Raw genomic sequence first — 16,473 nt, 5'->3', positions numbered from 1 at the left:
TCAGGAATAGCATGAAGAGCCGCCACCAATTGTGCTTCCGGGTCAGGAATAGCAAGGTCCTCCTCCATAGGCAACTTGACCGAAGGGTTGAGCAGAACATCCAGGAACGTATTCGGTGGCACCGGCTTACGCTGAGAGCCTAGCCGGCTTAAGTTATCAGCCGCCTCATTTTTCCTTCGATCAATATGTTCAACTTGGTAACCCTTGCAATGACCTGCAATGGCATCGACCTCTCGACGATAAGCCGCCATAAGCGGATCCTTGGAATCCCAAGTACCAGAAACCTGTTGGGCCACCAAATCTGAATCGCCAAAGCATCTCACCCGGCTTAAATTCATCTCCTTAGCCATTCGAAGACCATGGAGCAGGGCCTCATACTCAGCTGCATTGTTGGTGCAAGGGAACATTAGCCGGAGAACATAAGAAAATTTATCACCTCGTGGGGAAGTCAAAACAACTCCAGCCCCCGATCCCTCCAGCTGCCTAGATCCATCAAAGTGAATAGTCCAATATGTGTTATCCAGCTTTTCCTCCGGTGCCTGCAACTCTGTCCAATCATTGATGAAATCGACAAGTGCTTGGGACTTGATAGCCGTACGAGGCACATATTTTAACCCGTGAGGTCCAAGCTCAGTAGCCCACTTAGCAACCCAGCCAGTTGCTTCCCTGTTTTGGATGATATCTCCCAAAGGAGCAGAGCTAACCACGGTGATGGGATGACCCTGAAAATATTGCTTAAGTTTCTGGCTTGCCATGAAAACCCCATACACAAGCTTCTGCCAATGTGGGTATCTCTGCTTGGACTCAATAAGCACCTCACTGATATAATAAACCGGCCATTGAACCGAATATTCCTTGCCTGCCTCCTTCCTTTCCACCACGATGGACACACTGACGGCCCGGCTATTAGCAGCCACATATAACAACAGAGGCTCTTTATCAACGGGGGCAGCAAGCACGGGCGGCTCAGCCAATTGTTTCTTCAGATCCTCAAATGCTTGGTTAGCAACATCGCTCCAAACAAAATGATCCGTATTTTTCATCATCTGATAAAGTGGGATAGCTTTCTCACCCAGCCGGCTTATGGATCGGCCCAGAGCCGCAATACGACTCGCCAGACACTGAACTTCATTAACACACGTCGACTTAGCCAATGAAGTAATAGCTTTGATTTTTTTGGGTTAGCTTCAATGCCTCTGTTAGAAACCAAGAAACCCAAGAGCTTGCCTGCGGGTACACCAAAGACACATTTAGCTGGATTAAGCATCATCTTGTAGACCCGGAGATTGTCAAATGTCTCCTTCAAATCATCAATCAGGGTCTCCTTCTTTCTTGACTTCACCACAATGTCATCGACAACATTGCGCCCAATCTGATTGTGACGGCAATTTTGCACACACCGTTGATAAGTCGCCTGGGCACTCTTGAGCCCAAAAGGCATAGACACATAGCAGAAGGCTCCAAACGGAGTAATGAAAGCTGTTTTCTCCTGGTCCTTAACTGCCATCTTTATCTGATGATAACCAGAATAAGCATCCAAAAAACTCAACGCTCACAACCCGCCTTAGCATCAATGATTTGATCAATACGAGGGAGAGCAAACGGATCAGCCGGACAAGCCTTGTTCAAGTCCGTGTAATCCACACACATCCGCCAAGTGCCATTCTTCTTGAGTACCAGCACCGGATTAGCCAGCCACTCAGGATGGAAAACTTCGACGATAAACCCAGCTGCCAAGAGCCGGGCCACTTCCTCTCCGATGGCCTTCTGCCTCTCCTCATTAAATCGGCGAAGAAACTGCTTAACCGGCTTAAATTTCGGATCAATATTAAGAGTGTGCTTAGCGAGTTCCCTCGGTACACCCGGCATGTCTGAAGGCTTCCATGCAAAGATGTCCTAGTTCTCACGGATGAACTCGATGAGCGCGCTTTCCTATTTCGGATCCAGATTGGCACTGATACTGAACTGCTTCGATGAGTCGCCAGGAACGAAATCAACCATTTTAGTGTCGTCTGCCGACTTAAATTTGAGTGAAGGATCCTGCTCTGTGGTTGGCTTCTTTAAAGACGGCATGTCCGCCGGGTCAACATTATCCTTATAAAATTTCAGCTCCTCAGTTGCACAAACAGACTCAGCATAGGCAGCATCACCTTCCTCACATTCCAAGGCTATCTTCCGGCTTCCATGCACCGTGATGGTTCCCTTGTAACCCGGCATCTTGAGCTGCAGATACACATAACAAGGCCGCGCCATGAACTTGGCGTAAGCTGGTCGTCCAAACAGAGCGTGATATAGGCTGTGGATTTTGACCACTTCAAAGGTCAATGTCTCCGATCTAGAGTCATGATCATCTCCAAAAGCAACCTCCAGAGCTATCTTACCAACCGGGTAAGCCAACTTACCAGGCACCACATCATGGAAAACAGTGTTTGATGGCTTAAGATTTTTATCAGTCAACCCCATGCGGCAGAAAGTTCCATAATAGAGGATATTGATGCTGCTCCCTCCGTCCATGAGTACCTTGGTGAACTTATATCCTCTGACCTGAGGTGCGACTACCAAAGCCAAGTGACCCGGATTATCAACCCGGGGCGGGTGATCTTCCCAGCTCCACACAATGGGCTGTTCAGACCAGCTCAAGTAACGGGGAACCGCCGGCTCAACAGCATTGACTGCCCTCTTATGAAGCTTCTGGTCGCGCTTACATAAGCTAGTGGTGAAGACATGATACTGTCCACTACTCAACTGCTTCGGGTTGCTCTGATAACCAGACTGTTGCTGCTGTTGATTCCCCTGATTATTCTGCTGATTGTAACCACCCTGGTTGCCATGACTGCCTTGATTTCCTTAGAACCCGGAGTTAGAGCCGCCACCGCCGTAACCCGGTCCATGAGAGCCGGATCCTGAGCCGCCAACCGGCCCATGACTGTCTTGAAAGAGATTTGAATTTTTGAACTCCTTCATAATGAAGCAATCCTTCTAGAGGTGCCCAGACGGTCTTTCTCACGTCCCGTGTCTTGGGCATGGCTGGTTTAGCAGCTCTCAAGATTGATGCCTGACCCTCCAGTCCGTGGGGGTGGTTTACCCTTACGACGATGACCATTATTCTGCGTATTGGTGTTAGCCACAAAGTCCAAACTATTATCAGCTTTGCGCTTACCGTTGTTTCCATGGCTCGCCGGGTTATGTTGCTGTCCCCTGGTGCTGCTGCTCTTATTTCCCTTTCCCGGCTTTTCATCATCAGACTCGGGGTCCTTGGTACCATCAGAGTCAGCATACTTAACCAGAGCCGCCATGAGTGTCCCCATGTCATTGCAGTGAAGTTTGAGCCGCCCTAACTTCTGCTTCAGGGGTGTGAAACGACAATTGTTCTCTAACATTAAGACTGCTGAATCGGCATTGATACGATCCGACGAGTGCAGGATTGTTGAGACCCGACGCACCCAATGGGTTGTCGACTCACCCTCTTCTTGGACACATGAAGCTAAATCCACAATTGACATGGGCTGCTTGCACGTATCTTTAAAATTCTGGATAAACCGGGCTTTTAACTCGGCCCATGATCCAATGGAGTTGGCTGGCAACCCCTTCAACCAAGTACGAGCCGTCCCTTCCAACATCATGGTAAAGTACTTAGCACATGCAGCATCGTCAACATCCAGCAGTTCCATCGCCATCTCATAACTCTCAACCCATGCTTCAGGGGGTAAGTCGGCAGTGTAGTTAGGCACCTTACGGGGACCCTTGAAGTCCTTGGGCAACCGTACGTTACGTTAAGCCGGCACCAAACACGGCACACCCAGAGTCCTGAAGGTCACACCTGTCTCCACCGAAGCAGTCGGACGAACCGGGGAATGCTGATGAGCCGCCAGCTCGGCCTCCCGACGCGCTCTTCCTTGATCCACGACGTTCTGGGCATTAACCCCACCACCTATCGGGTTATGTCCATGGGGCGGGTTACGGTTCCGCCCACTACTTGACACGGCCGGTTCCTCAATATGCCTGCTATAACTCCGGCTTGGGCGAGGGGTTGAATGAATCCTATCACGACTGTAAGAATAAGCCTGCTGCTGAACCAAAGCCGTCTGAAGAAGCTCTCTAGCCCTTCGCGTCTCAACTGCTGTTGGAGACTCGCCCTTGACTAGGACAGCCGCCAATCGTGAGGCGGCGGCGATCATGTTATCCAAGGGGTTTGAATAATGACCCGGCGGCGTCGACATGTGCAGCGCTGGGATATTTTCTTGACGAGGCGGGTCCGCCGTGCGCGGCTGAACCAGCGCTCCCGTTCTAGGCGTTTCCACCCGGTTTACCACTGGCTGGTTACTGGTCCCTGCTCCGGGCGTGTTAAAGAGATTTCTCGCCTCGTAAACCGGAGGCAGGCGAGTCTGATGCCTCCTCCTCATGACGTCATTTGACGCGTTCTGGTCTAGCATGAGCCGGAAAGACTCTGATTAAATCCGCTGCGCCTGAACATCCAAAGCGGCCCGCTCCGCGGCCATCCTAGTGTTTTCTGCGTTCAACTCTTCCTTAGCCTATGCTATCTCATCCCGCAACTTTGCAACCGCCGCGTTATGCTGATCCTGATCTGCTGGATTAACCATCGTTGTTAATAACACTGTCAGCTTATCTAACAAGTCGGTTAAGACCTGAGCCGGCGGGCGCACAGGGCCTCCTGCCCCGGCAGCCGTTGCCGATGCTGACCCAGAAATCATCTCTGCTGCAGTCGACGAGTGCTGTACGGGCTGCGTTCCGGCCATGAAGATCGCAACCCTGTTCGGCGGCTCACAGGGGTCCGGAATACTGTCGCCATCGGAATAGCCCCCAAGCCGTCCGTCTTGTAGTTGATACAACGATTCGGTCTCACCGGTGGACGACTCACCATCAGAGTAGACGACCGTCTCATCACCAGATACCGACCTATCCTCAGATTCCGCTCCATGGATGAATCTCACGAAGGCACGCTTCATGGCGGGCTGAACTCGGGTGGGTCTTGCACGCTGAGCCGTTTCGACGATGTCGGTGCAGATGTCCGGCTCAGGGCCCGACTCGCCGATCTTGCCGATGAAGACGTGAATTCCGTCAACGGGAACCCGGTACCCGTACTCAATTGTGCCGGCCTCGGGGCCCCAGCCTGCGTCGTCGAAGTAGAGCTTGCCGCGACGACTCTTGGTCATCCGGCCCACATTGTATCCCTTGATCCCTTCGAAGTTGCCCTCTAAGAATTTGAAACCATCGTGCGATAGCCCCACGGTGGGCGCCAACTGTCGTGGAATTGTCACGGCAGATGTCCTAGTGTGAGGACTTCATCGTGGAGCCATCGCAATGAGATTAGCTTAAAGGGGTTAATCAGGACAAAGGACACGAGGAGTTTTATACTGGTTCGGCCCCTTGCGGTGAAGGTAAAGGCCTAATCCAGATTGAGGTGGTATTGCTAGGGTTTCGATGGCCAGGGAGCGAATACGCTTAGCCTGGCTCTCGGTCTATTGTCTCTTGTCCTAAGCCGCCGCTGGGTCATCCCCTTATATACACGGGTTGACGCCCTACGGCCTACAGAGTCCCGGCCGGCTCATACAACGTGTCCGGCTCGGTGACCTTTCTTACATGCCTTACAATACAAGTCTACATATACATGGCGGTTTATATTCGTGGGCCTTGAGCCGCCTTCGGGTCTGGGCCCTCTACTAAGCCTATCTATGAACCGCCATTGTTATTATACTCTTGGGCTTCATTGAGATGAACCGCCACAGGGATGACCCGGCCCCTCCTGGGCGGGTCATACCTGATAGTCATATCCCCAACAATTTTCGGGATGTACATTAAGATAAGGATCAATTAAGATGTGCTGGACCTCGTGCAAAATTAATGTGAAATGACGTCATGGCGGTTTAAGAAGATTCTGTGAGCTGACGTCATGGCGGGTTACGGCAAGGTTTATCAAACAAGCGATGCAAGATTTTGACAAGTCAGGTATTGGAGATTGATATGAACAAGTTCAAATCAACCTGGGGCCTAATGTTGGAGATATAACTACTGGGTATGAACCGCCCAGGAGGGGCCGGGTTATACCACTGGCGACTTATCAATGAAGATGGCGGGTCATAGCAAGCCCGTTCACGGCCCAAGACCCAGAGGCGGCTTGAGGCCCAAGGGGATGAACTGCCATATGAATAACTTGTATTGTAAGGCAAGCTTAGTTAGTCACTGGGCCAGACACGATGTGTATGAGCCGGCCGGGACTCTGTAAGCCGTTGGGCATCAACCTGTGTATATAAAGGGGTGACCCGGCGGCGAGTTAAGGGCAAGAAACAAGAGATCGAGAACTAGGTCAAGCGTATTCGCTCCCTGGTAATCGAAACCCTAGCAATACCACCTCAAACTGGATTAGGCTTTTACCTTCACCGCAAGGGGCCGAACCAGTATAAACTCTTTGTGTCCTTTGTCCCGATTAACCCCTTTAAGCTAACCTAGTTGCGATGGCTCCACGACTAAGTCCTTCCACTAGGACATCTGCCATGTCAACTCCACGACACTTCGGGTGCTGATAATCCACCTTGACAAGGTTGTTAGATTACTCGGCGACACCCTTGACAAGGGACAAATTCAGTATCCTCCGTGGCATGGATTGGACTCTAAATAAAGAGCCAAATACTGAACTTCGCAGGTTTGGATCCCATTTTGATGATCAAAAGACGTTCCTCAGGGATAGTGACTGGCATCTCTTCGTGAGAGTTAGACCAGTCGTCAACATCACCACTCGGGTTTCATGATACGCCCTTGTCCGGGCCGCTAGTCATCCTCTTCCGAGAGGTGATCGAGTATCACCAAGCCTTTCCACAACTTGTTTTTAACTTGCCTTTTCAAGAAGGTTCTTTTGAGTCCGTCGGGGCCTCTCTACAGGTAATTCGGCAGTATTTCAAGCTCGACAGTCAGTTGGAATGCACTTCCTTTGTAGTAGGCCTGTGGCAACATAAGGACCGGCTAAGAGGCCCATGAATGTAAAGGACCGGGTAAACACCAGCAGGAGGTGGTGGCGGCCCAGTCGAAGTAGACACTAGTCAGGGGATCATCTTTGGTCGGGAGCTTTATCAGTCGGGGTGTAACCTATCGGATTTCATAGCAGTCCAACGGACAGAAGCATTCAGAGAGGAGTTATGCACAAGGCTTCAGTACGCAATAAATTTCGAGCATTATCAGCCGCTTCCATAGCTGTTTAAGGCGTCCGTTTTCACTCATAACGGACATGAAACTGCTGGTATTCAATATGCCATTTAGTAGCACCTATGACCAGCCAATGGACCCTGGTGCATGTCATGCTCTATATAAGCCTGAATGAGGTTTTGAGCCGAGGGTTCGCAACCATTGTAATCTTATACTCATACACAAGAACAACTCCCAGAGAGACAGGACTAGGGTTTTTACCTTCACCGTGAGGGGCCTGGACCCCTGTATATGATCTTGTGTCATCCATTTGCATCTCAGTAGATCAAGCTCCGTTCATACACCCCTTTTATTGTCGGACTTGGAACCACGACGGCGGCGGCTGTCCGATGATTCTGCACACGGCGACGGCTGTTGCTGCTAGGTGGCGACCGGGGTGATGTTGCAAGTGGTGATGGCCAAGGTTACGATTGGAGAGACGTCATACCATGATAGGCCATGTGATGGCGTTGCCAATGTACACGATGATGCGAGCCAGGCTACACTGCCATGAAGTTGCCGGTGTTGCGAGTGTGATGGCGTCCTGCTGTGAGTAGGACGACACGGTGGTGTTGTGAGCGGTGACCGGTGATGCTACAGGAGGGGGGGTGGTTCTATGCAAAGACAACGAAGATGAAGGAGGATGGGAATCCATCTCCAACCGCTTACCACATGAAAGATCCGGTGCAACAAAGCGGATGAATTATAAACCAAAAGAATTACTCCCTCTGATCCATATGAACTAAATAACCAAACACTTATTATGGACCGGAGGGAGTAGCGATTACCAGCGAACAAACTCGGTTCAGCTAGCTGCTTTCAATGAAATAACTGGCTAGACAGCTCTTGATGCCAGTGGTCAATTGCCATTGCACCAAGCGACAGCGTCATTGAGACAGTGACAACCAACGTCGCACACCGCCATACGGCTCATGCCCCCCGGTTCAATAAACCAAAAATAAATCAATGTCTGGGAGAACTGAAAGGGCAGTAAAATGTTCAGCCGTCACCCGCAAAAAAAAAAATTGTTCAGCCGTCGTCGCAGCTGAATCACGAGATCAGGAGATTCCCTAAAAAAAGGATAAATCAGGAGATCCCCTTTTACGCACGCGATTGAGATCATCGGGCCATTGAGCTGATCAGGGCGTCGAATCCAGTAGAGGAGATCCCCTGAACATCAGGGCTACACTCGTCCTAGGGGATCAACTGAACATCTCGTATCTGGATTCTGTACAGGAGAGGAGATCCCCTGAACATCTTTAGCAATTAGAGATACTTGATTTATATTTTACTGCCCTTTTGCTACGAGGGGATCCCCTTCCCCTGAAGATCTTGCTACGAGGCAGTAAAATGAAAGGGCGCCACAAAGAAGAACATCTTTAGCAATTAGAGATACTTGAGATTTTCCGACTAATAAAGAACTGAGGAATACTACATGTGGAGACAACAAAATAATCTGATCACAAAACAAGATCTATCGTTTGTCAGATCTTGTAAGAAGCAGAGTCCTACTCCTGGCAACTAAAAGAACTACAAACTTAACCAGCTCCTCCTTCACCATGAAAAGGACCGAGGCGGCTAAAACACTCTGTACAATCTTTGTACCCATTCCTTTGTAAAATCCATGCAATCCCTCGTAGCGAATCATCTTCAATATTGCATCTAATGTACCTGGTAAATACAAGCGGTCAATCTCACGCCACTTTTCAACAGAGGTGACAGGAGTAGATTCACAAGCAAAAAAACGAGGATACAGCAGATCGTGCACAGTCAGAGCAGACTGGTTCAGAAAGCCATTAAAACGTCGACGTTTCTTTACTAGTTTTGGTTAAATGCTGGTAAAAGATACCTGTATATCTGGACGCCGCGTTCCTGCCAATTTCTTGTTTTGCCTGCAACCTAGACTGCAAGGGATAAAATACATGATCAAAACAGATTGAACATAACATAACTTCTTTGCGGTTGAAGTAAACCCCATTTCAAACCACCCGGAATAGGATGTGTAGTTGCATGCATGCCTGATTGACTTTAAAGGGGCAACTAGTTGCATTCACATTCCACAGCAGATCTAGATTGAACTCTTTTTGAGTGAAATTTTCATGCTGTTGTGTGGTCACATAGATTACAAAACCAGGCATTCATGATGCTATGTGTCAGCCTGTCAGGTACTAGATGGTGAGCCTACTGATGGGGCTATTTTTCTCAATACTGCACTGCGGGGGATCAAGTAGTAGTTTCTTTGCTAGAACTGAGAAACAAAGTAACAAAAGGGAAAGAAACCCCTTTTTATCAGAGTCTGCTTTGCAGTTCAACTTGGTATAATCCAATTGACTCATTTGGATAAGTTCACAAATACCATATGTTTCAGATTTTTCCAAAATTTTCTAACTAGGGGCATCTTTCTACCATAAATTATTTTTCAAAGATGTGCTTCAGATAAGTATGGGTAGGGCAGCACATTAGTGATAAACTTTGCAGGTGATGAACTGCCAAATATATTTTTACCTTGACCACTAACAACGGGTAGGTCACAAGAGTAGCTCCCAGCTTTGCTATTGCACCTATTAAGAATACCTGTTCAAGGGAAAATACTGAGAATGAAACATAGAAACATATGTGAGAATATTTCCAAAAGCTTGTACTGTTGTTTAGCTTTGGATTTGAAGTACAAATAAACAAATATAGATCTGGGATGTGGAACGAGACAAAGAGAAATAACTAATTGTCTAACTGCAATAACAGATATGCGTTGCATTTGTACCAAAATGGAGCAAGAAATAACAAGGAGTCAAGGATCCTCCTCCCTGAAGTCACCTCCCAAGCTGGACATTGTACAACATGCAAGCATGCCTAAAAACAGTATATATGATGTCCTGGCCCTTTGTGCCACTAAATGATCTAGCTTTCTCAAATAATCATAGGGTGTATGTTGGAATACAATCATGTAAGGGAATGTGCTAGAATTGTAGAGAAGTGATCTGAGATAACTGCATCGCCAATGAAGAATATTTATTATATGAAGCATCAAGCAAGTACTACTATTCATATGTATAAGAGATAAAACCTGCACTTGGATAAATAGTACTCCCTCCGTCCCAAAATAAGTGTCTCAACTAATTCTAGTACAAAGTTGTACTAAGCTTGAGACACTTATTTTGGGATGGAGGGAGTACATAGAAAACAAGTTTCTAGGAAGACAGTCACAGGTACATGCAAATTTCTAGAAACAGAAAAATAAAGCTTCTAGGAAGACAGTTAACAGTCAGTGATTAAACAGTCCAAAGTAACATATATTCGTGAACATAGAGACATGAGCTATAGATAAACATCCCTTACCTCCATAGCAGTGATATTCTTCTTGGGGAATCGCTTTCCAGACCGCTTTGACTTGAGACGCTTTGACAGTGTTTCATATATCATAAACTGAATTGATGGATTGCATACCTGAAGGTTCACATGGTTCAACCAATGGGATTACATATATGTCCACTAACTTTTGGTTCTGATGTTCTTGAAACAGATAACTAACCATAATTAGTGTCGGAATAAGTCCTTTCCAGAATCCACTTATGCCTGATTCACGATAGACCTCCCGGATCTGTTTAACACTGATAGTAGTAAGTATGATTATGTCTCATAACTTCGGTTGAGAAGTAGAAAGTTAATTAGCATGACTGGACACTGCAGTTCTAATGCCAGTCATCTTTACTGTTCAAATATATGGATGGAAATTTTAGCAGATGATATTTGTCATATAGGGTGCAGTAATCAAGCCTACAAAAATAAGGTGATCGAACAACGTAATCCGAGGCTAAATAGGTGGTGGAGTGGATCTAGATGAATGCTCACCCTATCTGGTGTTTGTAGGCTCTACAGACAAGCTTAATGTAACTTGAACTTTAAACTCAACAATTCCAGCAGAAATATCATCAGTAATTACATTGTAAAAAGATATATGGCTGGAGCCCCTCAGAAACCGTAGTTTAATTTCTATGTTTAGTATTTTCTCTTTGAGGAATCAGAATAGTAAGAACATTCGACAACTTGAGAAAAAGAGTGCTTACCGCTTGAAGTGTGCCATATGGGCGAGGTTTTTCAGAATCAAGTTTAGCTAATCTATCCTTAAGAATATGAGCATCCATTGAATTGGCCCTGGATATTTCCTTAAGCAAAAGCTCCCTCTTGGACTCTATCACCTTCCTTTCTGCCTGCGTATGTGTCTGAAAAGTAGGGAAAAAAGTCATCTACTGATCAGATATAAATAAAGCATTATTTTCTATGGAATAGCATATAGACACATTGCAAACTGTTACTCGTTGCATTATAATTATTATTCTTAGAGTGTGTAAAACCTTTGCACTGTTTTTTGTAATAGTGTTTGCATTACTAGTACAGGCCTGGTAACGACCGTATGGACTTACAACTAATTTCACAAAAGGAAAACGAGGCCTAATAAGAGTAACCATTGTGCTTTGGTAATGGAATGGGACCCGTTCTTGGATTCCTTGTCATCATCAAAGACAAAGCAAATAAAGTACACATGTATTAGGATGTAGCGGAAATCGTCGCACTACTTCACTACAATAGGGTCTCATTAAGCCTATTTTGAATCTTGTAGTCTTCCGGTAACTCTTTTTGTTCAATGAAATTCGGCATGCCAAATTTTTAAGTTCGTTTAATAAAGTTTACCTGCATACGTGTGACAAGAACCCATATTGGAATTGTAAGAAGAACATTGATTGACCTGAAACAGAGAAAGGATTCCATGAGCATGCCTAAGGATCAACCTCAATATCTCATGCAACTCTGGTTTTTTCTATTCATAGAGATGCTTCAGTTTTTACCAATAAATAAAAACCAAGATAACTGCCAAGAACTGAAACACGCGGCATGATATTCATAAGTAACTTAAAATGCATAATCCAAACAGATACAACCTGGATGAAAGGACTGCAGCGCTACAACAGAGGTAATGAAACTAGGTGGCTGCGGGGAAATAGATGTCCTTATGGACTATTCCTATTATTTAGCAGTTTACGCGTTATGTTCATCCCTGGTTGGTTATTCCCGTTATACTTGTCCCTGCAATGAACCCAACACATGTCACTAAAGATAAATTTCATCTAGAAGTTGTCACTGATCTTTCTTGTGAAGGGGACATAATCCACTAGAGAACTATGACGGAGTGTAAGGTGATTGAGTTTGGGATATGATATAAAATTATAATTTATCAGAACAGAAACATCCTTGGCTGGACAGAATTACAAGCTTACAGCTTAATGTGAACCATTGCTTCGGTCAGTCACAGGCAGGATCAGGGCAACAGTCAGAGGCTCATAGCTGCCCATACATTAGCATTAATTGCATATTATCATCTGCTATCTAGTTCAAAATGAATTTCAAGTTTCAACAGTCAGTGAACATTTACGTGTTCATGTCAAAGTCCAAGCTTCCACAGGCACAAGTGCACAACTCTTCTGCAAAAGCCTTTGTTTGATTGCATCCATGCTGCTGGAATGCCCTCTTACACTAACACCAATAGATAACTGAACAGCCCCATCCAGGATTTCTTCCATCATCATTTCAAGAAAAATAAGTGACTGGTCCGTTCAACGAATGCAAGTAGGTTGACTTACCCAGCAACAGCTGCAATAACAAGCCAAGAAAACATCCCAACAGTGCCATCCCCTAGGCCCTTTTTCCCACGAGCAGCTGCCACATCTTCCACCTTGTTCTTGAGAAGCTGGTAGAAGTAGTAATAGATTCCCTGCAAATGAAAAAACACAAATATGATACACAAGTCAATCAGACTAGATGGAATTATCAAGTGTCGCGTACTGGGAAAGAACACCATAGGTCCATGATTGTTCGAGAATAATTTTGCACCAACAGAGAAACAAATTAAACAAAACAAGACTATTGTAGTTTACCTGCGAGGCAGCGGTGCCAATAAGTGAGGGTTTGAGGCCGCTGTACAACCCACCCCAGCCTTCCGTTTGGACCAGCTGCAGTTACTTGAATCCACAATTAACCACTAAGACATTGGCATTGGCAACTGTAAGTAAACGATATACCTATAAGAGGAATCACCTGGAGCATCTGGAAGAGGGTGGAAGCGTCGGAGCCACCACTACCGGCCTTCTTCTTCTTCGCCGACCTCTCCGTCTGCTGCCGGGTGTTCACCTGCTCGAGACATCACCAGGAAGCGAGGGGAGTGAGCTGATTAGCGGGGAGTAGTGGAATTAGTTATAGAGAACGGGAGGGGGGAGAGGTTGGTACGGTCTGGAGGGGGTATGTGATGATCTGGGCGATGATGCCGCCGCCGGCGCCGGCCAGCCCGTTCACCACCGCGCTCGACATGCCCCAACCTAACAATCGGGCGCAATCAGCAGGCAGTGTGGCAAATTGCTCCGAGCCAGTCGAGAGAGTGAGTGCCTGATAACGGGTTCACCTTGCTACTGGAACGCTGCTGCTTGTCCGGCGGAGACAGCCGGCGGAGGCGCCCACCGCTGCGCCGAGCTGCCGCGGACGCGAGACAAGGCGCCAAGGTTGGCCGTCGGCGCGCCGTGCGGAGCCCGGAGGCGGACTGTGGAGCGAGATTTAGGGAAGGGGAGATCGAATTGGTTGCCACTGGCACTGGCGGACGACGGGGACGAACGAGGGGGGAAATTTGACAAATTTGACCTAGACGAAATCAAATCACAGAATGAACTATCCATGAAACTATTTCACGTGGCTCACCTTTTTGTGTGACGCCCGACACGAAGGCGCCACACTACACGTGCAACGTCTCACAGATAGGCGCTACACGGTCAACGTCGCACCCGTGTGATCAAAAAATTACTAAGTCAGTGTGCAGCGCCTGAGAGCTAGGCGTCACACTATACAGTGTAGCGCCTAGCTCCTAGGCGTTGCACTAGTGCAGCGCCTAGCTCCCAGGCGTTGCACTAGTGCAGCGCCTGAGAGCTAGGCGCCACGGGTCAGCCGCGTGAAATAGTTTTACGGACAGTTCATTATGTGATTTGATTTTGTTTATAGGTTAAATTTGTCAAATTTGCCGAACGAGGGTGTGCTCCGCGATTTTTCGCATTTCGCTTTCCTTCGCGGGGATTAGGGGAAGAGAGTCAGGGTGTCAGATGGGCTTGGGCTATCCTCTCGCCGTCGACATTTTTAGGCCCCCTTTGTTTTTGTTTGTTTGTTAGGGAATTTAGGCCTCCTTTGTTCATACGACGATGGAGAACTATTAGATAAATCTTATTTCCTACGTATTAACAAATAAATCTCACTTGATTCATAGAATAAAATATTTTTCATTGAGTGTAGACTAATTTTTTTCTTTTAAATGTGAAAGATTGGTTTATATCCTACTCCGCGTTTCATAATAAGTGTCGTGGTTGAAGTGGGATCACGACACTTATTATGAAACAAAAGGAGTGCATAGGAATAGGAATCCATTCCTACAACCCAAAGGCTTCAAATAATTTTTTTCCTACAAATTACTATCCTTTTAGAATTCCTCCATAATTCCTCTAAACCAAAGGAGACCTTAGCTTAGACTCAATGAGAAATTTTTTATCTTATGCATCAATGACATTCTTTCACTGTAAGAATTAAGATATATGTCATCTCACTTTCTATGTTGTTTTCTGTTCATATGTTTCCTGTCCTATGAACCAAGTACGATTTTTTCTTTCAAACGAGAAGGATTGATTCCCGTCCTATATAGGAACTAGATGATACCCTGTTGTAGCGGGAACTGTTAACAAAAAATTTCATGTTTAAAAATATGAAACATAGTATAAGTTGATGATAAAGAATTTTGTTTGAAAGAAATGTTGTTTAGAGTAAGTATCTAAAGAAAATTTGATGAAAAGGCCGAAAATGAGTGTGATCTTTGTTCTGTTAATTTGTTACATTGACAGTAAATCAACGAGGCGATATGAGACCAAAACATCGTTGATTAGAGAAAGTAAAAGCATCTCAAACCTCGGCTAAACCTAAAACAACTATAGCAACTATAGATGTGCATTCATAAAAAGCATACTCGCATAGAAATATGAAATACGAGTTCACTCATGAAAGGATCGATATAGTTGACTAGAGGAGGGGGGTGAATAGGCAACTAACAATTTTTAGCTTTTCTTTACCAATTTAAACTTTGCATCAAAGTAGGTTGTCTACATATGCAACTAGGTGAGCAACCTATATGATGCAACAAAAATAAGCACACAAGCAAGCAAGAGATATAACACAAATAAGCTTGCACAAGTAAAGGCACGAGATAACAAAGAGTGAAGCCGGTGAAGACGAGGATGTGTTACCGAAGTTCCTTCGCTTTGAGGGGAAGTACGTCTCCGTTGGAGCGGTGTGGAGGCACAATGCTCCCCAAGAAGCCACTAGGGCCACCGTATTCTCCTCACGCCCTCACACAAGAGATGCCGTGATTCCACTATTGGTGCCCTTGGAGGCGGCGACCGAACCTTTACAAACAAGGTTGGGGCAATCTCCACAACTTAATTGGAGGCTCCCAACGACACCACGAAGCTTCACCACAATGGACTATGGCTCCACGGTGACCTCAACCGTCTAGGGTGCTCAAACACCCAAGAGTAACAAGATCCGCAAGGGATTAGTGGGGGGAATCAAATTTCTCTTGGTGGAAGTGTAGATCGGGGCCTTCTCAACCACTCCCGAGCAAATCAACAAGTTTGATTGGCTAGGGAGTGAGATCGGGCGAAAATGGAGCTTGGAGCAACAATGGAGCTTGGGGTTGGAAGAGGTGGTCAACTAGAGGAAGAAGACACCCCTTTTATAGTCGAGAACTAAATCCAAGCGTTATCCACCTAACCAGCCCGCGACTTGCAGGCAAGCGGTACTACCACAAGGCCTCACGGTACTACCGTGACAGCCCACGCTACTAACGTAGCCACGGCAGGAGCAAGGACAAGCCTGACGCGCAGAGGCAGAGGGCGGTACTGCCGCTGGCGCGGTACTACCGCAAGGCTGGACTGGACTGGCCTGAGAAGGACGCGGATGAATAAAATTACATCTGTGCCAACTTCCGCTGGAAAACAATCGATGCAAAAGTCCGACACGGTACTACCGCAAATGGTGAGCGGTACTACCGCGTGGCGGCTGAGCCAGGCCAGGGCGCGCGGTACTACCGCGCACAAGGTGCGGTACTACCGCGGAGGGCGCGGATGTAAAAAATTACATCCGCCCCTACTACCGCATTGTAGCGGCACTTGGCCTGGGGGCCACGGTACTACAGCTCCT

The 16,473-nt window shown here is 46.8% G+C and overlaps 1 protein-coding gene across 1 annotated transcript; it reads right to left on the bottom strand.

The window, feature by feature from the left end:
- Positions 1-8,563: 8,563 nt before the first annotated feature.
- LOC109733281 (peroxisomal nicotinamide adenine dinucleotide carrier) lies at positions 8,564-13,912 on the bottom strand. The gene is made up of 12 exons (XM_020292473.4): positions 13,649-13,912; positions 13,477-13,565; positions 13,288-13,380; positions 13,128-13,202; positions 12,834-12,964; positions 11,887-11,941; positions 11,262-11,417; positions 10,727-10,795; positions 10,534-10,641; positions 9,703-9,771; positions 9,047-9,101; positions 8,564-8,868 (listed from the first exon to the last, which is right to left on the bottom strand). The coding sequence occupies exons 2-12, from the start codon at positions 13,555-13,557 to the stop codon at positions 8,672-8,674; spliced, it is 1,089 nt and encodes a 362-aa protein (XP_020148062.1). The 5' UTR covers positions 13,558-13,565; positions 13,649-13,912; the 3' UTR covers positions 8,564-8,671.
- Between the last annotated feature and the right edge of the window lie 2,561 nt (positions 13,913-16,473).

Source organism: Aegilops tauschii, chromosome 4, assembly GCF_002575655.3.
Source record: "Aegilops tauschii subsp. strangulata cultivar AL8/78 chromosome 4, Aet v6.0, whole genome shotgun sequence".
Classification (NCBI taxonomy): domain Eukaryota; kingdom Viridiplantae; phylum Streptophyta; class Magnoliopsida; order Poales; family Poaceae; genus Aegilops; species Aegilops tauschii.
The sequence above is the reverse complement of the archived record's forward strand: the minus strand, read 5'-3'. Positions and strand labels throughout refer to the sequence as shown.

Bases quoted from the DNA above. Each gene is read 5' to 3' on its own strand.
- LOC109733281 (XM_020292473.4), bottom strand. From the start codon at position 13,557: ATGTCGAGCGCGGTGGTGAACGGGCTGGCCGGCGCCGGCGGCGGCATC. The intron at 12,965-13,127 runs GTAAACTACAAT...TTTCATTTGCAG, and splicing joins TTGGCACCGCTGCCTCGCAG to GGAATCTATTACTACTTCTA. The intron at 8,869-9,046 runs GTATCTTTTACC...TGTATTTACCAG, and splicing joins CGCGGCGTCCAGATATACAG to GTACATTAGATGCAATATTG.